This window comes from Callospermophilus lateralis, chromosome 10 (assembly GCF_048772815.1).
Source record: "Callospermophilus lateralis isolate mCalLat2 chromosome 10, mCalLat2.hap1, whole genome shotgun sequence".
In the NCBI taxonomy this organism is placed as follows: domain Eukaryota; kingdom Metazoa; phylum Chordata; class Mammalia; order Rodentia; family Sciuridae; genus Callospermophilus; species Callospermophilus lateralis.
Genome location: NC_135314.1, coordinates 32,374,609 through 32,402,238, shown reverse-complemented (window position 1 = coordinate 32,402,238; position 27,630 = coordinate 32,374,609). Strand labels below are relative to the sequence as shown.

General features: G+C 35.4%; 1 protein-coding gene across 1 annotated transcript in view; it reads left to right on the top strand.

Moving 5' to 3' along the window:
* The first annotated feature begins 394 nt into the window (after window positions 1-394).
* Window positions 395-27,630, top strand: part of Gbe1 (1,4-alpha-glucan branching enzyme 1) — a 268,536-nt gene continuing 241,300 nt past the window's right edge. Inside the window, exon 1 of the mRNA XM_076867808.2 lies at window positions 395-778. Within this exon, the coding sequence (XP_076723923.1) occupies window positions 627-778 (152 nt within the window). The 5' untranslated portion in view covers window positions 395-626. The remainder of the gene's footprint in view (window positions 779-27,630) is intronic.

Below are 27,630 nucleotides of genomic sequence, written 5' to 3'. Positions count from 1 at the left end.
TACATGACAAACTTAGGACAGCCCTATCTCCACTTGACTGTTCCTCTCCCCGTGAATTGAGCTGAATTGAGCTGGTTTGTTTGAAACACTGCCTCAACAAGAAATTCTCAGAAATTAGAGAAGGAAGGTCTCTTTAAAGAAAACCATATACACAGTATCCAGTTGAAGGGAACACTCAGTTGTGCTGCTCAAAGAAAAAAAGCGAAGGGCCTGCTCCGGAACCCCAAACTGGGCAGGGGTAAGGAAGGACATGGCTGAGCCAAGTGGGCGCGGGACCCGCCTTCTGGGGTGGCCTTAGCCAGCGGAGAAGAGATTGGGGAGAAAAGGGTAAGCCCTCGCAGGCTCCAGGTGCGAGCCGCGTGAGTGGGCGGAGAGCCTGGGCACCTCCTATCCGCTCGGGGCGTGCATCCAGAGACCACCTGCTTGGGCCCTGCTCCTCCCCGTTGGCGGGGGGAGAACGGGCCGGCGGCCGCACTCTGCAGCTATAAAGGGCCCCGGGCCGCTGCTGCTCGCCTAGGCTCGCCTTCAGCTCCGCCCTCGTAGCCTTTCTCTCGGCTTGAGCTCGCGCTCTCGCGCAGGCCCCACTCGACCCTCTCGGGCCTCGGCTACTCGGGCCTCGGCGGAAGATGGCGGCTCCTGCGGGTTCGGCAACTCCCGCGGCTCCGGCCAAGGGCTCCGAAGCGGCGCTGGCTGCCGCCTTGGCGGACGTGCCTGAACTGGCCCGACTCCTGGAGGTTGACCCGTACCTGAAACCCTTCGCCGAGGACTTCCAGCGCAGGTAACATGCCACCCACCCGCAGCCCGCCTTCCGGGAGCTGGCTCGGCGTTCCAGCCGCCGCCACCCTTCCCGTGCGCGCATGCGTGCGCGTGCCGCCCTGCCTCGCTCCAGTCTTCGCCGCTCCCCGCCCCTCCCTCCCGCGGTCTCCGCACGTCCTCCGCGGGCAGGAAGCTTGGTGGGCGTGGTATCCTGAACGCTCTGGCTAGGGCGTTTAGTGGTTTCCCCAAGTTGTGCGTGACCGTCCTGACCCTGGGAGTGGATGCCGAAGCTCCAAAGGAACTTCACCCGTCTCCCCCCTTTCCAGTCAGCGGCTTGCGCCATAGAGGACGTGTTTGGCTTCCAGCGCTCCTTTCCGCCTGTGCTGCGGGTTTCCTCACTTTGTTAACCGTCCGCTTGTTCCTCCGAACGAGTGCGGACCCGACTCGCGACTTGTGTAACTGCGTGTTTAAAACCTTCTAGTTCACTTCATAGCAAATATTGGGATTTTTTCTCCAAGAGGATTTTTCAAAGAAAGATATTATAGATTTTCCCGTTACTATTCCACTTCTTAGGGAAGATCAAGCCTATATTGATCACTTTTTAACTCTAGGATAAACGTTGATAGTGATTGTACAGCACACTCGTCATGCTTCACACTGCCGCCAGACTTCTTGGGGTCCATTCAGGATGCTTTAATATAGCGTCATGCTTATCCTATTTCGTTGGTTTCCCACAAATAAGTAGAATTTAGTAATTCTAATCAGCCAAATTCAAAAGGTCTCCTTTGTAAAATTAGAATAGTAGTTATGGTTTCTGCTCTTTAAGCAGAGCCACTGCAAGATGAAAACTTGCAACAGCATATACACGGGTAATTTAAGTCATAGGAAACATCTAGCAAGTTGGTGACATGAAGCAGCATTGACAGTAATCAAAATGGGTTGATTGTGAGTTTTAAAGAGCTCACAGTTTTAGCATCGTCATCATATTACCTGAGTCAAGTCTAATCACAGTAAGAAACTCATGAGCAGCAAAAGCTACTCTAGAGATTGTAAGGAGACTGAAGTTGTTCACATCTCATTCTGGAGTTTTTATATCGTAATGAATAAGCCCCCTTCAAAATAGCCTTGTTGAGCTGTTGAACTCATCAGATGATTATGCCTTTATATAAAAGCAACAGGGAGCACTCCCCTGAAATTGCTTTCAGAATATGCAGTATAGGCTCTCAAAGAGTGCACATAATCTTTAGAGTTGAAGACTGGTTTCAATTTACAAATAGTTAAAAAAAAAAAAAAAAGGTAAAAGAAGGTGATTAAAAAATGTAGACGTTGTTTTATAGATTGTTCCTTAAGACATTCTAGGGTCTGAGGGTATAGTTCATTGAGAGAGTGTTGTTTTGGCATGCCCAAGGCCCTAGGTTTAATCCCCAGCATTGGCAGAACTTTTTATCCCCCCTAAAAGAAAACATGGGAATATCTTTCCTCTCTGTCCTCCCATTTTAAATGGTCAGGAACAAACTTCTTTTGTCAAGGGTTTCTTTCATGAAACTCCTTTGGGATTGAAGTAATTATAATCATCTCTCATGGTTTGTTAAAACTAATGAGGAGGACAAAGGCCAAAATAAATAAGGGTTCTTGGTAAAAAGAACTGGTCCAATGGGTCCTTATAAGCCTCACTCTGACCTGGATTCTGCTTTTGTTTTAGGTTGAGTAACTGCCATTTTCTAGCAAGCATGTTCCATTTAGGCATAGCAAGTAGCAATTTGGCATTGGTAACTTTAAATTGTTAATAGTGGAAGAATAAGAAAATTCCTCCTTCAAAGTCTGGTTGTTCTACTTATTGATCTGTTAGAATGTGTCCCTTCCAAAATTCAGTGTTGCCAATGTGATTTAAAAACGGTGGGACTTTTATTAGTATGTGATGAGGTGATAAGGACTCCTCTCTTGTGAATGGGATTAAGGCCCTTAAAAAAAAAAAAAAAAAAAAAAAAAAGCCTTCAGCTTTTCCTCCTTTTGCCCTTCAATCCTGTAAGGACACAGCATTCCTTTCCTTTGGAGGGTGCAGCAACAAGGTGCCTTTTTGGAAGCAGAGAATACTACTTCCCTGACAGCAGAACCTTCTGATCTCTTGTTCTTACATGTTCCAGTCTCCAGGACTGTGAGAAAATAAATTTCTGTTTTTTTAATAAATTATCAAGTTTCAGGTATTTTGTAGTAGCAGTACAAATAGACTACATCATTTGTTATATTTCCTCTTCATTCCTAGTAACCCACTTAGGCAGTCTGTTCTTGGCTTAACACAGATATACTACCAATTGACCATTTAAGTCCAATGTATGCTTACTAAGGAGCAAAGAAAAATTGAGGTGCAAACAACAATATATAAGAATGGTGAAGAGGTGAGCAATTTCTTCTCATTGATGGACCATCATCCTTGTCCAGCCAGCATTTCCTCATTTGAAATTGGGTTGGATCTGTTTGTTGCTCTTTTCACATTCTCTATGTTAAGAATTCTGAAATGTGGAGGATTAGTGAGTTACTCTGTGCTATAAAATAAACATTAGTACATGATTAGTACCACCATGATTGTCTCATGGATTGGCTACTTAATATGACATTTCCACTTGGCTCTTTTGCATTTGTTTTTTAAACTGCCATTTATGCTGCAGTTTTTTATTGTCATAATTTCAAAATCCTAGTGCTTTAAAACAACATTTAATTGTCCCCATATTACATGCCATCATGAGTTACCCAAAGGGCTGTTGTCACAGTAGATAAGGACCTAGGCTTATGAAAGGTTTATTTTGAAACATGCTTCTATAATGGGTAGTGGCAGGAAACAGAGAATAGGTTGAACTATGCATTTTTTTTTCTTAAAGCTTTTGCCTTTCTGTTGGTAAATTACATTGACTGGTGCAGGTCAGCTTGCCATGTGGGTGGAACAGAGGACCAATTTTGGGGAACATTATTCAGAACAATATGATTGAAATAATGCCAATTTATATGCTTTGTTTAAATTTTATATAGGGCTTTCATACATATTATTATATTTTATGCTCATAACAAAACCACGAGGTAGTTAGGATAGGCATTTTTTTCTTTCACAGGTGAAGAAAGTGAGATTTGATCAGGTGCCTGGCATGAATTCACATGGCTTGTAAGTGCTTCAGCTGGGATTAATTTTTACTAAAACCTTCCCCAACAAGTTCACAAACAACTTCTTGATACTTGATAGTTTAATGGATACCTCTCTGTTTTTTTTTTTTTTTTTTTTAAAGCATTGTACATGTGGATCACTTTGTGGTTCCTTGAAGCCATGGTCTTCCTTTTCTTCCATTATCATTGAGGTTTCTCCTCAGCTTTTTTCAGACCATTTAGTGTGAGATGCTCAGGGCTCTTCCCTAGGTTTTTTGAGTATTTCTGCCTAATATATTTAACCTAGAAATTTTTACCATCCTGTGGATTCCATTTTCTGAGGATACCCTCCATCTGTTTTCATTTCAGATCTTTCTCCTAATCTCAGGAATATTAATAAACACCTTTATTTCAATGTCCTGTAAGTACAAAGCTCAGTATGTATAAAATTGAACTTAAGGTTTTTCATTCCAAACGTGTTTGGCCCTTTATACCCTCTGTCAGTGCATGGTATCCTCAATTACCAATTGATCAAGCCTGAGCATGAAGAAAATGTTCTTAATTACTCCTCTTTCTCCATTTGAGTCTGTTCTGTTGTAGCTCCTCATTCAAATATATACTATTCTGCATTCTTACTGTTATCCTGTTTGAAGTAGCTAGCATATCTAGCCTGGTTTAAAAAAAAAAAAACAGCCTTATAGCTATTACTTTGTTTTTGAATCTTTACCCTGCCCTACTCACTCCACTCATCTTTACTCAAAAACAGTAATTAGAATGAACTTGGAAATAGATAAATCTGAGCCTGATGTTCTTTTGCTTAAATCCTTTCAGTTCTTCATTTCCCTTTTGGTACAGTCCATATTCCTTCTCATGACTTCTAAAGGGTCTATTTTCTAGACTCTTTGTGGACTTTTTCAGCTTCATCTTTGCATCTTCCTTCTTATTCTGTACTATCTAACCAGAGGTGAGTTGGGGGACATACTGTAAGGTGCACTAAAATATCACTAAAATAAATCAGAAATGTGATATACATTTTCTATATGTAATCCTTTATCCTTGAATATTGCCAACTTTAATTTCTTATGTATTTCTCCCAAGAAGTTGGGAGAGGTCTAAAAAAAAATGACTGAATAAATGTCAAGACAAAACAAGAATTAAAGAAATTTTCTGGTCTTTATCAAAACAGTGACTGTGTTTCAGCTTAGGAGTGAATTAATAAATGAACCTTTTCTGTGTTTTTTTAAATTAATATAAAATAATTTGCCCGATAAAATTCGTCTTTAATGAATGTGTGAAAAATATCAGGTTGAAGGTGTGCCAATATATTGTTGCTTTTCTGGATGCCACAGATTTAGTCTCGCCTTGGGTCTAGATAATCTTGCTTTCGTAGATACTGTGATCTCTGCTTGATGCATTCATTACTTCTATCCCATACTAAGTTCCTATACATGCTTCTGGACATGGCTTTGCAGATATGTTGTATGCCTTCCTTGACTTCTCTCTATTCATAAGGTTTAAAATGGGGAAAGAGGTTTTGTGAGCTCAAGTGTGTTAAGTGTTACAGTTATAGTGAGGCTCTGTACTTAGTTAAAAATAAGAATATTTTTACATTGGTATTTAATTAGAATTGGAAAGTAATTTGGATTTGGTGTGTCAGCAATTATACTAACAATTGGTTCTCACTGCATAGAAGTTTTAAATGATAGCTTAGCACCAGGCTAGGTTGTAGGCTCTGGAGAAGGTCAAATGTCTGTGATTTAAGAAAACAAGGAAGAATCTGAATATTATGAGACCTATGTGATGTGCTCTTCTGTTGCCCTTAGCAGCTGAATTCTGTACTAATTCCAAAGTCACTCCTGGATTCTCTGCAGCAGTGGTCAAAAGGCTGTACCTCTTCTCATTTTCAAAGTGCCTTAAAATGACTTTATGGAACATTCTGATTTAGTTTTAGCTCTGGCCTTCTGTGCCACAGTCACTTCTGTGGAGAAGTGACTCAAAAAAAAAAAAAAAAAATATATATATATATATATATATATATATATATATAGTTGTAGTTGGATATAATACATTTATTTATTTATTTTTATGTGGTGCTGAGGATCCAACCCAGCACCTTGCACATGCTAGAATGCTAGGTAAGGGCTCTACCTCTGAGCCACAACCCTAGGCCCCCCAAGAAGTAACTCTCCAAGTGATAACTTCTTAGAGGATTCTTTTTAGCTCTCACCATGCTGGGTCCTAGTTAGTCAGTGAGATGATAATACAGTCCTGGGAAATGTGCTACAGTTTTAGACTGATCAGTGTCTCATGCTGTTGTTATTTGTAATCGTGCATTAAGCCTTGATTATGCATTTATAGGTATTAAAGAAAAACATGAAAGTGTGTTCTTCTGAAAGAATTGCTGCTAACACATACCTTTTTTTCTAAAGTCAGCTTATTTATTTATTTAACTTAAGAATAGATTGTCTTCTTGTGGTAATGTCTGCTCATCAGTATATGTTCACCACTGTTTTTAATCCAGGGTTCTTTTGTGTTTAATACCAAAAAAGATCCCTATTCAGTTTAGTGTTTAGGGAACATGTGACAAAAGGAAAATTCCACACTAAACTCATGTTATTGTACAACTTACATTCATTGATTTATTATATGTTTTCATTGCACATTATTTAACATTGTTTGTTATGGTGACTAACCTGTAAAACTAATTTTTTTCATGTTTAAATGATTAGAATTACTTAGGCTCTAAATTTAGTTTTATCACATATACAATGAAGAAAAATATTGCTGAATGCTTATGTTACAAAGTATAACAGCAAGAATTACTTAGGCTCTAAATTTAGTTTTATCACATATACAATGAAGAAAAATATTGCTGAATGCTTATGTTACAAAGTATAACAGCAAGACAAGGATTGAATTTTAGCTTTCATAACTGTCAAATAGCTTTGAGTTCAAGGGTAAATTAATCAACCTCTGTGAACTTCTTTTTTTTCCTTGGTAAAAGATGGACAGAACTTTCTAGTGTATCTTGAAAACTATAGCTACATGTAAAGATGCTCAGTAAATAATAATTTAATGATAGTACTATTGGTTAACTTTTCAGTTTGAATATTTACTAGAATTTACTTTTCAGATGATTTTATTTTCTTTAATGCTATCTACTGAAATCAAACATCTTCTAAATACTATGACTACAAATCCTCACAACTCTGTTTTGTTGGTTAACCATGTCCTTATTTTAGGGGGTTTCTTCCTTTTGCTGAAGAAATGATTGTATGAATGAGTTAAGGTGGATGGTAGTTTTAATCATAATCTAATAGAGAAGGAAAATAATATGTTTAAACTTTGATCCTTAATTTGGATAGGAAATGATAAGGTGATTGCCAGTTTACTATAAGCTGAAGGCAAGATGAGTCCTGGGATATAATGAGCACAAAGCTCTTTTATTGAGAGAGGTAAATGCTAGCCTGCAGAAATTCAAAATCACTTTCTCTTGATCTTCCTTTTCTGTCTTTTCTCTTCTTTCATCTGACTGCTAAGTGTTCATATTCTTGAGCATCAAACAGCTGCAGGGATTTTCTTCCTCCTGAACTCTGTATGGTTAGAAGAATGGTCATACTGAGTTTACTAATAGCAGGAATAACTTTGAAAATAAAACTTAATGTGGAAGAAGAAAAAAATATATAATATCAAGTTAAAAGTTTGAACATGAGCGAATTATTTCAGTACAGAGTGAACTTGTGACATGACATATTAATAAGAAAAAATGAAATCTGTCTTTTCTTCTTTTGATATTTGATGATTTATTTTCCATGGATTTGATTTTTGCCATAAGAAGCATATAGAAAAGTAATGAAATATTCATATTATTTTAATAGATCTATTGAACCATTGATTATTGAACCATCAAGTAAAATGAGACATAATCTTTGGGGAGATTCACTAGTTCTACAATCCAAAGTATGATATTTAGAATCCAAATCTGTATGTGTACTTCTTACATAGGTAAATTTTAAGTTTTATAAATATTCAACAAATAAGAATTAGCAGTTTGTTTCAATGTTACTCAGTATACCTAATTTTTTTTCATTTTCATAAATAATAAGTTCCTATGCACAGGTTATATTTAGTTATGAATAGGTGCATAATACCCATATGCATGTTGTTAAAAAAAAACTCAATAACATCACTTTTACATTTAGATTCCAACATACTCTCAACAGAAAATCTTACAAACTGAATTACAGAAAGAAAAGTTTGTATTGTTAACTTTTTGAATAAAGTAAAAGTTAGTGGTTTGGGCTGTAGCATGGATCCAAACATCTTTATTCTTCTGCTCTATTATCCTTAGCATGCAGCCTCTATTCTTAAGACAAGAGGATAACTGAACACAGGTTGACACCAGATCCATGATCCTAGCAGGAACATTTGTGAATTTACTATAGTGTTCCAAGCATGTAGTTTCTCATAAACAACATCTAGTTCTTTCTGATTACAGATTATTAACCAGAAGTGTCCCATTGTCATCTGTAACTGAAAGTTGAGCCTGCATTACCATGGCTCAGACATATCTTCCTAAGAGTATTTCCTTTTGCAGGACTCTTTGCTTTTAAAAGGAGGCTACATTTGTCTAAAGATGAAAAGTTCCAGCAAGATTAGGTAATAGACCTTCAACATCACATGTATGTACAGATTTTTCCGAGTAGAGTCCAGGTACTTCCACTTTTTCAGGGAGAGGTTCACAGCCACATTACTTAATATCACTAACCTATTCATAATTTTACTTTGCTAAATCTGATTTTTTTTTTTTTAATATTCCTTTCTTCAGAGATTTACAGAGCTTTTTCACTGTGCTGTCCCAAAATGAGTTGACCTGATCTCTGATTACTTGGCACCATGTCTTGGGAGGCCCCATTGTCTTTTTTTTTTTTTTCTTAAATTTCTTAGATGGCCTAACCTTAATATTTTGACAAGAAATCAATTTGTTAATTTCTAATTATTTTTCCATCTATCTTGGACTTATGAAAAACAGCATTTAAGTTATTTGGAGAATAGAATCTTTGTGGAATTACCAAGAAAAAGAGAACTAAATTAAAGATGTCAATTAATTTACGCTTAGACTTTAAGACATAAACTGTGTTTTGTTATCTGCATGCAAGCTTTTGAGACTTTAACGTTATATATTTCTTATATATTTCTATGATTTCTTTTTAAAGCTTAAGATGTATATGTAGATGCAGTTAGAACTGTCCTTCTTCAGAATATGCCCACCACAAACTTTTCATACAAATATAGGATTATCATTATAGGCTAGTTGGGTTTTGTCTTTGACAGTAGGACTAAGGGCAATTTGTAGAAGAATGCCATTCGTGGGTTTTTTTCCTTTGAAGAAAATATATTTATATTTTATACATAAAGACTTCACATTTGAATAGTTTCAAATATTGAAATTATTCAGTGATTTCACAGTTAATTATATTTGACTAGAAAATTAATGTCTATTGAATACCTACTGTGTGCCAATAACTCACATATTTTACTCCACCTATTTATACATATTAGTAAACCCTTTTAGCAGTTGACAAAATAAATACTTAATTTTTTTTATAAGAGCAAGTTTAATTTATTTTTTTTTGCATTTGACAAAATACAGCATCCTTTTATGTTCAAAACACTAGAAAAACTAGGGATAATAGAAACATATCTTTTGTAAAAGCTATCTTTGCTAAGCCCAAGGTCAACATCGTTCTAAATGGAGAAAAACTGAAGGCATTCCTTTAAAAACTGGAACATGACAGGGATGCCCTCTTTCATCACTTCTATTTGATATAGTTCTTGAAACACTGGCCAGAGCAATTAAGACAGATGGAAGAAATTAAAGGGATACACATAGTAAAAGAAGAATTCAAGTTGGCAGTATTTGTTGATGTTATGATTCTATACCTAGAAGATCCTAAAAGTTCCACCAGAAAACTTCTAGAACTAGGAAATGAATTCAGCAAAGTAGAAGGATGTAAAATCAACACCCATAAATCAAAGGCATTTCTATACATCAGTGATAAATCCACTGAAAGAGAAATTAAGAAACTACCCCATTCACAATAGCCTAAAAAAATAAAATAAAATACTTGGGAATCAAACTAACAAAAGAGGTGAAAGACTTCTACAATGAAAACTACAGAACACTAAAGAAAGAAATTGAAAAAGACCTTATAAGATGGAAAGATCTCCCAGACTCTTGCATAGGCACAATTAACATGTTCAACATGGTCAAACTACCAAAAGCATCATTTATTTTTGATGTCAGAAGATTAATGTTGTGTCTGGAATTATATTAGTTTTTTTTTCTAAGAAGTAATGGGTCTAACATGCAGTATCATTCCATATTACTATTTAGAGATTATGAGTAATGTCTGAGTTACTGTTGCTTTTTAATTATTTTAACTCTTCTATGAGGAAGACTGGTTATTATTCCAGAATTCTGATGTTTCACGAATGAGTAAAAGGTTTTGATTTTATTTTTACTCTCTGAGCTCTTATCTTTCTGTATTCAAAAATTCTTGGTACTTTTGTTTGCATATTTGTTTTTTGTTTATGCCTGACTCTTCTTCTATCCTCTTGACCTTTTCAGTTGGCAGTTTTGTTTTGTGTGTTTAAGTTGTACTTAAAAGTGATATGCATGTAGTGCAACTAGCAGGTCTCTTTTTGCTTTACTTCTTCAACATGACTTTTATTAAAAGTAATATACTATGTATCCACTATTAAGCAAAGCTCTACCCACAAATATAACACAGGCAGAAATGTATGCATAGAAATAAAAGTATATCAAAATTGAGGGTTGATTGCAGCAGGTTTAAAGTGCTTTTTAGTCAGAAACCATTTAAAAAATATGGTGGAGATTGTTTTGAGAATTGCAAATTGTGTTTAAAAACAGTATCATTTTGAAATAATTATAGAATCATAGGGAGTTGCAAAACGAATACAGAGAAGGCTCTTGTACCTTTCATCAAACTTGCCCCTGTGGTAATACTTTGCATAACTGTAATGTGGTATCAAAATCAGGAAATTGACGTTTGTACAATTTACAGAGCTCATTCAGCTGTCTTCAGTTTTTACTGAAGTGTCAACACTTCTTTATAGTTTTATTCAATGTATATGTTAACATAACTTAATGGGGGCGATGGTCAGCATCTCATTTGGGGGTTCTTCTTCCTGCTAAGGAGGGTGTAAGCCACCTGGAAATTTAATGTCTAAATTAATTAGTGAAGAGCAAAACACAAATAGTCAGAAATACATTTACATAAAGCAGAGCCCCTGATAGATCTAGTCCACATGGGTGCTGGAACTAGATAAAGGAAAGATGGCCCTGTGGTTTATTTAAGGGGGTACATCAATGGCAGGGATAGGGTTTCAAGGGTGGAGTCTTGCTTTGTAATGTCTTGCAGTTAGGAGGTTGATTGGCACCTTGGCAGGTCAGATCCATCTCAGGTGCTGTATGGGATCTTTGGCAGAACTTGAGGGGGAAGTTCACCTGCATCATGCGATCTATCCCTGTGGGGGTGCCATGGGAAGTTCCCAAAGCCAGACTTACTTCTTTACTATTCTACAATGCGCAACAAAGTCCACATACAGCCCATGGATGGCTCGTGACAATAACAGTCACCACTCTTCATACTACCACTCTACTCCAGTCCCTAACTTTGATAACTGCTGTCTTGGTTTCCATCTCTATAATTTTTTCATCTTGCAGGTATTATAAACATTAAATCATATATAAGCTTTTGAGATTGACTTTGTTTTCTCTTTCAGCATAATGTCTTTGAGGTCTGTACAAGTTACACATAGCAATAGTATGTTCCTTTCTGTCACAGCAGTATTCGTTGATGAAGGTACCATCTATTTAGTTTGTTCATTTACCTGTTAAAGGAAATTTGGATAGTTTCTAGTTTTTGTTTTTTGGGAATATTACAGTAAAACTTAGATATGAATATTTATGTGCAGATCTTAATCTCTAAAATAAATGCCCAGAAAATAATGGCTGGGTTAAGTGGTAACTGTATATTTAGTGTTATAAGAAATTGTCAGCTATTTTCTATAGTATCTGTACTATATTATATACCACAAGCAATGTATAAGGGACCAGTTTATCTGTATCCCTGCCAGCACGTCCTATAATAACTGTCTTTTTTTCTTTATTTTAGCTGTTCTAATAGGTGTGTAGTGATATGTCATCATGGCTTTCATATGCATTTTTCTTATAACTATGTTGAAAATTGTTTAACATGTTATTTGCCATCTTTATACTTTTTTTTTTTGTGAAATATGTGTGTCTTTCACCAGTTCTCCAACTGGATTCATTTTACTTTGAGTTTTAAGAATTCTTTATATATTCTAAGTCCTTTGCAGATATTTACTCCTAGACTTAGCTTGTCTGTTCATCTTCTAAACAAGTTCTTTCACAAAAGCAATTGTTTTTAATTTTATTGAAGTCCAATTTTTGAGTTCTCTTCTTGGGTGGATTATGTATTTGTTGACATATCTCAAAGCCCTTTGCCTGGCTCTAGGATTGGAAGATTTTTTCCCCTAATGTTTTCTTGTAAATTTGTTTTTGTTTCATATTGTGTTCCATTTTGACTTAATTTTTGTATAACTTTTGAGGTTTCACTTAAGGTTTATTTTACTGCCTATGTGTATGATTCTCTTCAAAGATTATGAACTGACAGCTTTCATTGGGAAGCCACCTAAATAAAAACACACTAGTCTTTAGTATATTTTAGGTCTCATTGAAATATATAAACTGACAATTCTTATGTGTGATGTAGATTTCTGAAAGCATAGGAATGAAATAATCTGTAAGTTTTGTTATTTATAATGTCTTATTTTAACTTTTGGTTATTACATTAAGGGAGCTGCAAAACTTTAAGAAGCAGGGGAAAATTTGTGAAATACATAATAATCTTGGTAGATACCTCATGTCTTTTTCTTTACAGCTTTAATTTTTTTCTATTTCCTATCATGGCACAATATTGATTTATTGATTTTTATTTCAAACAATTCTTAATATGAATTTTTATAGACTTCAAGTTATAATTAAAATTTGATTAAAAAATTGTCATCTACTTAGAATGTTTTCATTTGACACTCTCAGATACTCTGTTCTATATTATAAAAAATTATTTTTTTTCAAAATGCAAGTTTCATTCACTTTTTCTGTTTACTTAAAGACAAGTAGATCTTCTAAAATTTTAGGTGGTTCTTTCATTTGTAGGAATGGACTTGTTAATTCTTAACTAAGGAAATGTCAATATTTTCCCAAATTAGTTTCTTTTTAGGTAACTGAAATTAGACTTTGGTTTTCTTTAATCTTAATATTTACTTTGATGTTTAATCAGGTTCATTGTGCTACTAAATACATGAGAAATCAGAGCATGTTGATTTCCAAATAGAACTTTGTCAGACATTGAAATTTGAAAGTTGTGAGTACATTTATTTGACACAGTCTGGAAAACTTATGAATAAAATAGGTAAGCTTATATCTGTCTGCCTTTGGATAGAAGGGAAAAGTGGAGCTTTTGAGGATATCTACAATTATAGCTCACTCTGATGAATATGAGGCACTCAGGATCAAAAAGTGATTTCTACCAACTCTACAGATAATGGATTATGATAATCATTACCATCATCACAGTAATTTGTTATGATTTATATCTACATCATGCTAGAGCATTGGGATCTGAGATTCTGTATTTTTTTTTCAGAAGACCTCCAGGTGATGCCATTTGATAGATATTTGTTAGTAGCCAAGCATAGATCACATGATCTGAGACCTTAGATCAAAACTTAGCAGCTCAGTTCACAATAGCTAAGCTGTAGAACCAACCTTGGTGCCCTTCAATAGATGGATAAAGAAAATATGGTGTGTGTATACGTGCATACACACACACACACACACACACACACACACACACACAAAAATGGAATATTAGCCATAAAAATTAATGACTTTTACCAGTAAGTGGATGGATCTAGAGACTATTCTGCTAAGCAAAATAAGCCAATCCCCAAAAACCAAAGGTTTTTTTCTCTCTGATATGTGGATGCTAACACACAATAAGGGACTGGGGAGGGGAAGAATAGAAATTCATTGAATTAGACAAAGAAGAATGAAGGGAAGGGGGACAGGGATAGGAAAGACAGTGGAATGAATCTGACATAACTTTCCTATGTACATAAATGACTATACCACAGTGACTCTTCACATCATGTACAACAAGACCAGAAGCCTTATTAGGATGAGATATATTGCATGCTTGTGTAAATATGGCAAACTATACTGTCATTATACTGTCATATATAACTGAAAAGAACAAATAAAAAAAACCCCTGAGTTAATAAAGAGCTAAATCGTTTCCTGTAAATATTTTAAGTATATATTCCAATTTCTGAAAATAATATATCTATACTAATATAGTTAACCAAGTCATTTATTTTTTGATGGTCACTATGAGTTTTACAACACTTCCTGTAAATAAAGGGGTTGATTTTATTAGTAATATCAGAGTTGCCTTTTATTAAATCTGCATTGTAACTTTCACTGTTACAAATAGGTCTTGAGGCTGAAATATAGAAGGTGGTTACACAGAGAAAATTGTTCCCCATAATGGATGCTCCAGGGTATGTATAGGCATTTGAGTCACAGGTTGTTTCATAATTTATTTTCAACATCTTCTTTGTTGTGGGTATTTTTCTATGTGGTAGCAGAACAAATATATGTAAGATAAGCTTCCTACCTTATTGGAGCTCAAATAGACATATAAATACAGTTGCAGTAGATATTTTTGGAGAGTTCAGTGTAGTACTGATGAGAGCATACTCTCTCCTGTTGAGGAAAAGGAGAATATACCAGAGTGTATTTGAATTGCTTTAAATTTCTTAAAATTAGTTCTTTAAACTCTGTAGAACTGAGTCTTTTAGAATGTGGACAGTCTATGAGCCTTTTTGAAAGAGTCAAAGAATGTACTAGCTAAGACATTAGTCTTAATTAAAGCAGTTATGAAGATATCATGTGAGCTTGTACACAGGTTTTTTATAGCTAAAATTTTCTTACAAAATGGTTCATTTGCAAAATATGCTTGTGTAAGAATGCCACATTGTGTAAGAATAGAATCCTGTAAAATAGTTTGTAAATCATGTCTGAAGGCACATCAGCCTATTTCTTTTATAACAGGCTTGTTTTGGACAGGATAGTGGAATTATTTTTAGAAGAAATGAGGTAACTCCCAAGTAAGTAAAGGGGATCCATTCCTGAGTGAGTCAGGGGCATTTTATAATGAGTATAACTTGGCTAGAAGGTGTTCCAGAAAAGTAAATGAATGCTGCATGCCTTCTCTTGATCCTACCTTACATATTTTTGTCTAGATCTGCATTTTATTTAGTGGGAATATAATATTAACCCCATATGTAATTTAAAAATTTCTGGTAGTCATATTTAAAAAAGCAAAAAGAAATAGATGAAATGATGTTTCAAGGCATATATTATTTAACCCATTGTATTAAAAGTATTTCAACATGTAATTAATAATTCCAATCAGATATTTTCCTTACTTTTAGTCTTTGAAATCTGATGTGTATTTTATACTGATAGTACATCTGAGACTAGCCATACTCCAAGTACTTAATAACAGTGTGTAGCTAGTGGCAACCATATCATACAGGATAGGTTTTAATGATGTATTTGAAAGAGGAACACATCTCCTAGAAAGATACTGAAGGGGAAGATTAAGGAGGGAGAAAGATTTAGTCACCTCTGTGTCAAGGTAATTAAAACTCATAAATATTCCAACTTGATGAAAGTGACTCTCCAGTTATTGACTGGTAACTGGCTTCATGTGTGTGTGTGTGTGTATTTTTTTTCCAAGAGAAATAAATGAATTGTATCTTTATGTAAAATACCTCCCTGTTTACATTTAAGATTGACTGGGGTCAGTTAGGTAGCTGTGTTTTCCCTAAGTTATTTGGCATGGCTAGTTCACATTGCTCTTTTCATTTAGGTAATTCTTACTCATGTCACATTTTCCCAAGTTAAATGCATTATATAGGTCCAATAAGGCAACAATACAAATAACATGAAAAAAATTGTGGGCCAGACAAAATAATTTTGATCAAGATTTACTTCTTGATAAAGTGATTGGGATCAGGTGACTGCTCTCGTCCTTAATAGCCCTAGACCTTTCTGGATGTGCCAACTTCACTTGGACCTAGCCCAAATAACAGCTGTTCCTAACTTCCTTGTCCCCAGAATTTTATGTGCTGTGACTCATTATGACTTGCACTATTCCAGAGTTGATCTCTGCTTGTAAGAGAGAAAAGTTTCAAAGACTGCTTCTCTTTCACTCTTAAAACTAGTGACAATCTTGTGGGTACATGTCTAAAAAAACACGTGTGCCTTGTTTTTGTCTTTTCTTTCATAACTTGCTTTTCTTACATCCTCATGATGGTAGTTTATTTAGTGTTAATGAGTTTTATTTATTTTGTACCTATTTATTTTGAATACCTAATTGTTAACCTTGTAATCATAGTGAAAACATTGCTGTTTAGAAAAGTAGTGAAAACGTTGCTGTTTAGAAAAGTTTTTACCTCGTCAGCTATCAGTTAGATTCTTTCTTGAATGCTGTTTTCCTGCCATCCTCAGTATTGTGTTTTCCATAATACACTGCCAGTACATGCTGACTCACTGAGCATCCTGGGATGCTGGATGTGTGTTTTGAATTTGAGAAGAGAAGAATATAGTTAGGCACCTATTATTGTTCTTTTGGTATTTTCTGTAGAACTTAGAATAGAGGTTTGTACTCAAGGGGTGTTTTGCAAATATATATTGACTGGGGGTCTGGTCCAGCTTGTTCTGTAATATTAGAAATCTAGAAATACTTATTACTGTAGTTGTTGGAGGGTCCCTAGGAATGCTTGAATGTAATTCTTCTATCATGTAGTGGCCTGTGGTGGGCAAAACCTCTTCCATATACAGCTTAACCTTTTTCGTGTCTAATACTACTCATGAAGAAGATTGTAATTTGTGCATTGTGCTTTTATCAGGCTGCTGTTCCCAATGCAGTTAGTATAATTTTTCATTTCCTAACAGTCCTCCGGCAATTCTGTTTAACATGCTTTCTATTTCAGAACATTCTTCTATTTAAAAAACTTCTTTTGCCTCAGGCCCAACATGCTTTTCCAGCCAGGCCAGTAGTAATTTCTGTCTTTGCAGGCTTCACTCACCTTCATTGTTAAGATTCTATGTGGGTTTCTTAGGAACATCTGCTTTTGTGTTTATGGTATAGCAATTGCTGGGATGCCTCTTTTATTTGTTGATATTACTTTGGTTCCTAAAAATATTATATCATTTTGATTACTAAGTGAAAGACATGCCTAGTTTTTATTTCATATCTCTTTTAGTTTATATAATAAACCATACTTCATTTTGTGAATGAATAGAGTTTTAATCTTCCATATGAACTTTTACAGTCATAAATACAATTTTCTTGAACAACATTGTTCATAGGAGAATAAGATCTTGATTTACGGATTTAAAACAAAAATATTCAAGTTCATTTAATACATTATAAATTCCTATTGTATCTTAATAGTTAAGTTACCTGAATTGCCCTCCAAAGTGATTATGAATTAGGTTTGATTTTTGCTTGGGATGAGATACATCTTAGCTGCTTTTTGGATCTAAGATGGTAATAATGACACAATCTAGAGATATTTTAGTGGAAAAAGTCCAATTAAACAAAAGCATATAGGACAAAGCCTTTGTCCTCTTATTATAAGCACTTTTGGCTTACACTGAGGTAGATTTTGAATTATCTGTTATCAAGATTGTAAAGAGAATTTAGGTAGTATGTACGGAGAGAACTAGGGCTAAAGTAGAATTAGAATTCTGGGTATATTTTAAATATGTAGTGTATACATTTGTACATCTTATGTGTGTGTATAAATATCTTTTATATCATGCCTCGTCTTAGTTGGAACATACGTTCTCTTATTCATTGTGCTGATTTCTATGTACAAACATGGGAGAAATGGGAATTTTCCTGTCTTTGGGGGTAGTCAGCATACTGTTAAGAAGGAGTAAGGAAAAATTCTTCTTTTTTGGGTTATAGTTTGCATTTTAAATTTCATTGCTGTTCCTCTCAACTTCCATCTGTGTTGACATTTGGGAATTTTGTCATTGCTCTTTCTCAAGTGGAATGGAAAAGCTTAAAACAGAATTTACACTTTTAAATACAACTGACGTTCTATCACATCGTGACTCTCTCCAGGTCTGAATTCTTTTTATTTGGCATTAAAAAATATCAGACATTTTGAAGAACTAAATATTCTCAAGTTTACAGTGCTATTGATTAAAATACATTATTAACATCTATATTTGCATTAATGGAGCACTCTGACTAAAAATACAATGATAAATATTAAAGTTTTAGGCACTTAATATTTTATAGCATCAGAGATGTTTTATATGGATATTAGTCAGTTGGCATTTGTTAATTTCATAGTGGTTTTATTTTAATTTTTAATTAAGGTTCAGGTAATAATCTAGGAAATAATGTAAATCTGAATAAACTACAAATAGCCAGATTTGGTGCTATATGATTTGTATGTTATGTTGGCTCTGTTTTTTTTTTTTTTTTTAACCTTTTAAATCCAGTCATTTGGCATTTTCTCCCTTTGTCATTCTGTCTGTCTGTTCTGCCCACCACCCTGTGGATGTGTGTATTTGTATAAGATCTTCAGATGAATAATTAGTTTTGGACCTCAGTCTAGTTATTGACTGGTTTGGCGGGTTGGTTTTCTAAGACTTTTTTCAACCATTTTATATTTATGATGGATTTTTTTTTAAAGAAAACATTAGGTTTTACATTTTAAACAAATTGTATATGTTTGGTTTCTGACACCCTCAGACAATACCTTAGAAGTTAGTTTTCCTAATGGAGCCATGAGATAATGAAGTTTACATGACTGAAATTAAGGAGTGGTTTTTATTTGGGGCCACTGATTTAAGTGATGTCAAAGGCTAAAAAACAAGTGGCATAAATCTCCCCAAATTTATTACTTCAAAATTGCAAGATTGGACCATTGAATTTTAGTTTTAGTCATGGGAAGCAAGGCCAGAGGACTAGTGGCATAGTTATGAGCATATATAATTCATTCTGTGGGAAGCATGGGAAACAATAAAAAAGTTATTTATTTCTTTAAGTAGAAATAATTATCAGGATTTTTTTGGGGGGGATATGAAGGTTGTATTTGAAGTTTATGTAAGATCTGAGAAAAGATATTTTAAGATCATTTACTGATGATCTTTAAAGATCATTTTAGATTTTCCTACATAAAATGACAGTGTATACAACGTTAACTCTGGAACAGATACAGGTGGTTGTCATGTCAACAATTGTAATAATGTTTTTGACAAGACTTTGAGTCATTTGTTTTCACTTCCCTTCTTGTCTAGTGATCAGAAATCTATAGGAACATTTCCAAAGATAAAAAGAGATAAGTAATTTATATGGGATTTCTTTGTATTGTATCATGGTGTTTCTGTGTAGAGAGGTATATCAGGATTGGTGTAGGTTAGTGAATGTTTTAGTTAGGAAGTATTTGTTTTTGACTTTTATGAGATAATTTTTATATAATCTTAATAAAAAGATAATTGGTAATTTAAGAGTGAGTATCATTAGATATTAGCAATATTTGTGTGGTAACCTGTGTGTTCTTTTGTCAGGGCCTTTCCTCCTTATTGATTTCTTTTGGTTCCAGTTATGTTTTTGCCTTTAGTTGATCTTCTGGCTGGTCAGCCAAATTAGAGGTAAAGTGATAATAGCTGATAATAGCTTAATGTTATTCCCTTATGTATTTGAATGTAATGGTGTGTGCTGGCAAATCAAAAATCAGCCATTTGAGAATTTATGAAACTTAAAATATGCATAGAAGGACATTCTTTTTTTTCATGTTTGTTTTAACTGGTATCTGCTAATTTGAAATGTTGGTCTTTAAAACAATCCAAACAAAACCCCTAAAACAGTCATGCACTACTTGGTCACATGTTGGAGACCATCTGACTCCTATTCTAATTTTTCTTATAAATTCATAAGGCAGAAGAAAACTCTAGGGAGTATAACTCTAGTTGAGTATAACTGCTGTAGTAACTACCTGAAGGCTACACAATAAGGCCTGGAATTAAAAATGGATAGTATGGAATGGCTAAAGGTATTGTAAATTTAGTTTTTTTTTTTCCCTAAAAATACAAATTTCTCAGAATAGTGCCTCTGGATCACCTCTGGGTCTTGTTAAAATGAAGATTTAGGACTGGGAGTGTGGCTCAGTGGTAGAGCACTTGCCTAGCATGTGTGAGGCACTTGGTTCAATTCTCAGCACTACATACAAACAAATAAATAAATCTATGTCCATCTACAACTAAAATATATTAAAATAAAATGAAACTTTAGTAGATCTGGGTTTGAGGCCTGTTAATTTGCATTTTAAACAAGTAGTCAGGTGATGTTGAGTAGTAAGGGCAAAGACTGCATGTGCAGTTATTGATTACATTAACTATCCACTTTTCTCTTAAGTCAGATTATCTTTTTCTTTGATGGGGAGGGGTTGTAAAGTCCTTGCTTAGCATCTGGATGGCCATCTTAAGTGACAGTCACCATTTTAACAAAAAATTCATTTTCTGCCCAAGGGCATTTCTGAGAAAGGCTCACCATCCCTAATACCAACCTTAACCTTAGGAATTAGGACCTGCCTGGCTCTAATCCCTGAGTCTGCCCCATAAAACTCCCAAACCTGAAGCCTGTTTTGTCTCTCTCCATTTATGGAGAGATGTGCCTTTATTAGTCAGCTCTGACAAACTCTCCTGTGTATCTCTGCCTTGTCTCCCTGAATCTTGCTTTCCTTTCAGGGGTGGGCCTTGTTTACTAAAACATATTTACCTGTGTTTTCAATAAAATCATATTCTTTTAATTTATTAAAAAAATCTTATTACTTTTTACTGCAGTGCTTATACTGCATAAAAAACATATCACTATAAACCAATTTCTCAAAAAAGTTTGCAGCTCAAATTAACTTTCTCCCCATCCCTCATTTACAATTAAGGGGACCTTGATGTTTCTAATTTGAGTGGCTTATCTAAGATGGTAGAATTTTTCTCTGTAAGAGATTAACTCAGTCTAGTAATCATCACATTGTACTAAAATATTCCATTTTAAAACAAGTTGGTGTTCTAGTGATTATATGATCTTTTCAATGCATTGCTTGCTTCAAAGCATATTCCTTATTATGTCTCAGAATTTTTTTTGTTTTTCTTTTTCTTTTTCTTTTTGACTGTGGCACAGAATTAAGGTCTTTTGTAATTTGGAAATGAGGCCCCCCTCCCCCCAAAAAGCTCTTAATGGCAGGGATATTCAGAGGTAAACCATTAGATTATGAGAGCTGTAATCTAATCAGTCTATCTTAGTTTGAACTGGATGGTGGGGCCTGGCTTGAGGAAGAGGGTTCTGGGAATATGTCCTGGAATGTAACACCCCCCACACTTCCTGGTAGCCATGAGCAGAGGACTGGTTCTCTGCCTTGATGTTTTGATTCACCTTATGTCTTAATCAATGGAGTCAGCTGATCATGGATTGAAACTCTGAAACTGTGAGCCAAAATAAGATTTTCTTTCTCTAAGCTGTTCTAGTCTGGTATTGTGGTCATAGCAATGAAAAGCTAAAACAGAAATGATATCAGGAGTGGAGTCATTTGCTGTGACTAACCTGACCATGTTGTTTTGAACCTTTTATTTATTTTATTTTATTTTTTTTTATTGTTCAAAACATTACATAGCTCTTGACATATCATATTTCATACATTTGATTTAAGTGGGTTTTGAACCTTTTAAATGTGATTTGTGGCAGGAGTTTGGAACTATTTGGAGATGGAAGCTGGAGAAGATTGAGAATTTTCATAAGCAGGGCTTAATAGGCAGTTCTAGTGGGAGCTCAGAAGACCAGCATGCTAATAGGAATGTGAACAGTAAAGACTGTGCTTATGAGGTTTCAGAGGGAAATGAAGTCTCTATTGGGGGTTACCCTAGAAGCCATTTGCATTACATTCTTGCAAAGAAATTTTCTACATTTTGTCTAGGTTCTGAGACTGTGTGAGATTGAATTTTAAAATGATATACTAATTAATCTGTTGGAGGAAATGTCAAGGCAGCACAGCATTTAGGCAGTGGCATAGATCTTGCTGGCAGATTTTAGCCAGATTTACTGTGATAATCAGGAGAGAAAACAGAGCTGAAAGATTTTAAAAACTTGCAGTTTGGCCACAAGAGGGCTTGTAAAATTGAGGCCAAGGAATGTGTGGTATTTGAAGACTTACCACCACTTTTGTATTGCATAAACACAATAGGAAAGATGGCTTGAGGCCTCTCAGGAGAATGTAAGACCATACCCATTTCAGGCCCAAGGGTGTAGAAGTGAAACCTCATTTAAGAGACTTAGGGGCACTCTGCTCCCACAGGGGGTTTAGAAAGCTGTTTTGTTTCCCTAGGATTTGTTTCTCTGTGCTCAGCCACCTAGGCACTCAGAAGATGCTGCAGCTATGGTCCAGGGGGCTCAGCTACTGCTTGAGTTAGCAGCAGACCTTAGTCTTCCCTATAGTGCTGGTTTTGTAGGAATGCAGGATGGTAGAGTTAGAGGATAATGCAGGCTTCCATCAAGATTTCAGTGGAAGGACTGGGAGGCCAGGCAAAGTGTAGCATGGTTAGAATCCCTGCAAGCTTTCCCGAGGGCACATGTATAAAGCTGTGAAGGTGAAGCCAAAACTGAAATGGAGACCCAGGAATTAAGAGATGTCAATAATGTGGACTGTCTGCTGAGTAAAGCTGCTGACTGTGGAGAGAGGATCAGAGAGAGGCCATGAGCACTGCAACTGGCAAGGCCAAAAGGTCAGGATTGCCAAAACCCTTTGGAGAGAACATCTTGCCACCATGTTCCCCAGGTTCTAGAGGTGGAGTTACAGAAATGTTTGTCCATCTGTTTAGATCTTGTTTTGGTTCCATCCTTTATTTCTATGACCTTATTCCTCCCTTTTGGAATGGGAATGCTTACTTTGTGCCACTATATATTGGGTATATGTAATTTACTTGTGATTTTTATAAGGACTAACAGCCAAGAGTTTGCCTTGAGTCTCAGAAGAGATTTCGGAGTTGAAATTTTGGGAAGTGTGGGAACTGTTAAGACTTTGGGAACTTTTAGAGCTATACTAAATACATTTTGCATCATAAAATGGATATAAGCGTTTGCTGGAAAGGGTGGGATACTACTATGGTTTGGATATTGGATGTCCCCCCCAAACCCCAGTGTTAATAATGCAGGAATAATCAGAGGTAGAATGATTAAATTATGAGATCTATAACCTGATCAGTTCATAATAGTTTGAATGGATTGGGTGGTAACTGTAAACAGATGGAGTGTGGTTGGAAGAAGTGAGTCACTGGGGGTGTACCCTAGAAGGGTTCATCTTCCATGTGGCCCCTCTTTCTTTGCTTCCTGGCCACTGTGAGTGGAGCAGTGCTCCAGTGCCTTTCCTTTCCATCATGGCATTCACCCAACTTTGGGCTCAGGGCAATGGATTCTGTCAGTCATGGGCTGAACCTCTGAAACTGTGAGCCAAAATAAACATCTCCTACAGTAAATTGTTGTCAGGCACTGTGGTCATAGCTATGAGAAGCTGACTAATGCAACATGTTGGGATTTTGTGAAGAATGAATTATGATTTTGGTTTTCTATTAGAAAGCCACTCTTTAACATCTAAGTTTTCTTGAACCATGTAATATCATCCCAGAGATCCAGAGAATGTTTGGATTTGTGGGATGGTTTATATGTATTTTCAGTGTTCTCAAATCCAGAGAAGGAAATGTTTCAGTTATAATCTGCTAGAGATAATCAATGCAAGGAAGTCTTTTAATAAACTTCTCTGTAGAATTGACAGTTATGAACGGAGTTTATTGTATTATACAAGGGGAAAAAATGCTCATAAAGATTAAGAACATGGATTTGGGGGTGAATTTTAAGTTTGAATTTTTGGCTATATGTTGGGACATACTGATTCCAAAGAGCCATAGTTTTTTCATAAATAAAAAGGATACCAAATATAGTTATGTGGCAGGGTTGTTCTAAGGATTAATCTTAGTGGGAGATGTATTTAAGGCTTTTAGGATGTTATTCAGCAAATAATAAACACTAAAATATGTAGTGTCCATTGTTAATATTATTACTATCACATTTTTTTGGAATTAAGATTTTAGTTAGACAAAAATGGAAAAGTGAAGTAGTGACTATTTTTTTAGGTACTATGAAAAATATAGAAATTTAAGTAAAAACTATGGTTAATTTTTATAATAACTGCATACGTGCTTTTGATTAATGTAAAAAATTAGGTAATTAGTAGAAATATTTTCTAAAAGAGTAGAATTATATTTCAGTCCTCAAATGATAATAAGGCAATTTAGAATTGGCCAAGACAGATGTGGAAACCTCATGAAAAATACTCAAGCCAATACAAAAAAAAAAAAACACCAAAAAACAAAAAAACTCTCCATAAAATCAAGTCAGCTAGAGAATTAGTGTGACCACATTATTGTCTTGCCCAAGTTAATGGATAGAGTATATTTATTTTTCTATTATGGAAAGTTAGATTTTTAAATGCATAGTCTTCTGAGACAGTAATTATCTCAATATTTTCCACATGATATATTATGTTCTAGGTGGTTGCCTCCATCTTTTGTTCATGAGTTTAGTGGTTAGTTGGAAATAATAATTGAGAAATGCTATTATATAAAACTTGCCTGATAACTTAGATATATATCCAAAATAAATTTGAGTCTTAAAGTCATAAACCCTGAAGTTTTAGTGAGCTTCACATGAAATATTTTGCTTAAAATATATCAACTGGCTGATTAATGGGCTGACAGAGTGTGTTACAGTGGTTAAAAGCTGTGGATTTGCTCTGATGGCTTGTGTTCAAATTCTGCCTCCTTATTAGACCTTTCCTATGGTCTGTGTGTGTGTGTTATCCCATATTTTCATATGTTGGTATCCTAGTCCCCAAGGATAGTATTAAGTGGTGGGGCTTTGTGTGGGAATAGGTCATTTGCTTTTTGCCCTGATGAATGGGATTAGTGACTTTTATTATAAAAGAGGCCTGAGGGAGCTTGCTTCTCTCTCTGCCATCGGAAGACTCTGCAGCAGGGTGTTGAAGCAGAGATCACTTGGCAGACTTTAAATCTTCTTTTACTCTGATTTTGGACTTCCCATCCTTTAGACAGGTGAGCAGTGTTTCTGTTGTTTATAAATTACCTAGTCTAAGGCATTTTGTTACAGCATTCCAAAGGGACGAAGATACTATGTGACATGGATAAGTTATTTCACTTCCCTAGCACTCAATTTTAAAATCTATAATATGAGGATAATAGTACCAGCTTTGTCATGATTTTGTGAGGATTAAATGAGATAATCCATGTAAAGACTGACTGACAAGAACTAAATGCTCTATAAATATCATTAATGGTGATTAGGAGAGATGGACAATAAAGTGATTCAAGAAATTACATCCCAGGGTGTACAATTTTTATGGTGCTGGTGAGGGGAATAAGGACTAAACATATAATCATGCCCATTTCCCCAAGTGATTATATTCAATTATCATAGTTTGAAATCAGTGCTTTTAAACCCATAGTGATGGGTCAGTCTTTTTTTTTTTTTTTTTTAATCTACCAGAGATTTATACTTTTACAAATTGAATAAAAAAGAGTTACTAGAAAAGTTTGATTAAAAAAAGATATGCAAAATAAAAATAGAAGCACCAGTTTTTAAATGTAAAAATACTTGATACAAGTGGTATAAGTGTTTCTAAATGCCTAAGTGTTGATCTCTTCATGGACTAGTGATAAACATATGGCAACTCAGCACTGGTGCACAGATTATTTTAAGTGCTATTGGTTTAAATATCGTATATGTTTATTTACTTCAAAATTCATACTATACCCCAAATCATTTCTGTGATGTTTATATTTAAACTTGGAGATGACTGTCTATGTGTTCTTTGTAAAAGGCACTGTGTCCACCCAGTAGAAAGCTGTTACTATTACCTCTTTTCCCCTCTACCCACCCAACCAGTCCATCATCTGTATTCTGTTGAACCTGGCTATTGTTTTACAGTCTTTGTTGCCTACACTTTGATGTGTAGCCACCACCGCGTCTGTTCCACCTAGTCTTAGCCTTACTGTTTCTACTACATAATACCTTTCTAAAAAATCAAGTCAGTTTATAAACTTTTAGTGGCTTTGTGTTTTAATTTATAGTTTCTTTGGCTGAATGGTATGTAATAATTACATTTTCAAAGGTTTAAGGGGCAATTGTTGTACTCCATGTGGGTGTTTATGATTGGGAGTGTGGCTATGTAGATAAACAAAAGGGTGCTTATTTGAGAGATTCTGGGTATTAAGATCAACAGGGAGGAAACCAGTAGCTGGAGTCCATTTAGGAAGTCCTATAGGCAAAAGGATACTGTTCTTTTCATTTTCTAACTTTATTCCTCTCAGTTTCTTCAGGCTCATAAGTTAGCCAGTTCCCAGCTTTCAGAGGGATGATTGACATATCAGGCAGTAAGCTAATTTGTGCCAGCAGCAACCTGTAAGTAACATGCAGGGTTGGATTCTAAGAAAAGTCTGCTAAGGAGAATGCAGCATACTGATATGAGTATACTCATATAGATTGAGCCAAATTTATCTATAGGGTTTTTAACAGGAGTCTGGATTGACTGTATTAACATGAGCATCTAGAGATAGCAACAATAGTTTTCTTGGTTATTTGTTGTTGCTTGGTTATTTGACTGAAACTGGTGTTTAATAATGTTCAACATTCAGTATGATTAATACCCCCGAATATCTCTAGCTCTGGAAGAAGGAGAAAGTCAATGGGAAATGAAAGTTGTAGAGTAGGTTTATAATGTGCAGGCTGTTAGCATAATTGTAGCCATCTTCCTTCTTCCCACCTTCACTTTAGTAATACTGTTTTTATTCCCAAGATACAGAAACTAGCCTGAGATAAAACCTACCCTCTGGAGACATGCCAGTCTCTCCCTGTTTTCTCATTGAGAGATAGGAAACAACTTGCTGTTCCCTGAGATGGGGACATATTGGTTTCTCTGTTCTCTCCTTGAGAAGATAAAGGGATATGCTGGTTTTCATGTTCCCCCTCTGAGAGATAGGAAAACTGCCTATCTTTGTTCCCAAGAAACGAACTTGTCTTTCCCAAGATCAGTGTATGCTTGCTATGTTATTCAGGACTAAACCCACCCATAACGCATGGCCATATTCTAGTCTATAAAAAGTAGCACACAAGGGGAGTTACTGTTGCTCTCTCTTTCTCTGCACAGAGCAGCCCATCAGACTTCTGACAAATAAATCCACTTCTTATCCCAGGTATGTGTGTGATTAGACCTGTGCCACCTTTCTTTCACAGGCCTTTCCTGTACTGCCTCCCTCTGTTGTGAGGGGTTTTAAGGCATGCTATTGATTAAGAATTGAGAAATGTATTGAACTGAACACATTGATTTCTGTGGGGATCATGTGATTCTGGAGTGGCAAAGGGCCATGACATTACTTAAGCTTCATGAATAAAGTGGCTATAATTTTCTTAAGAG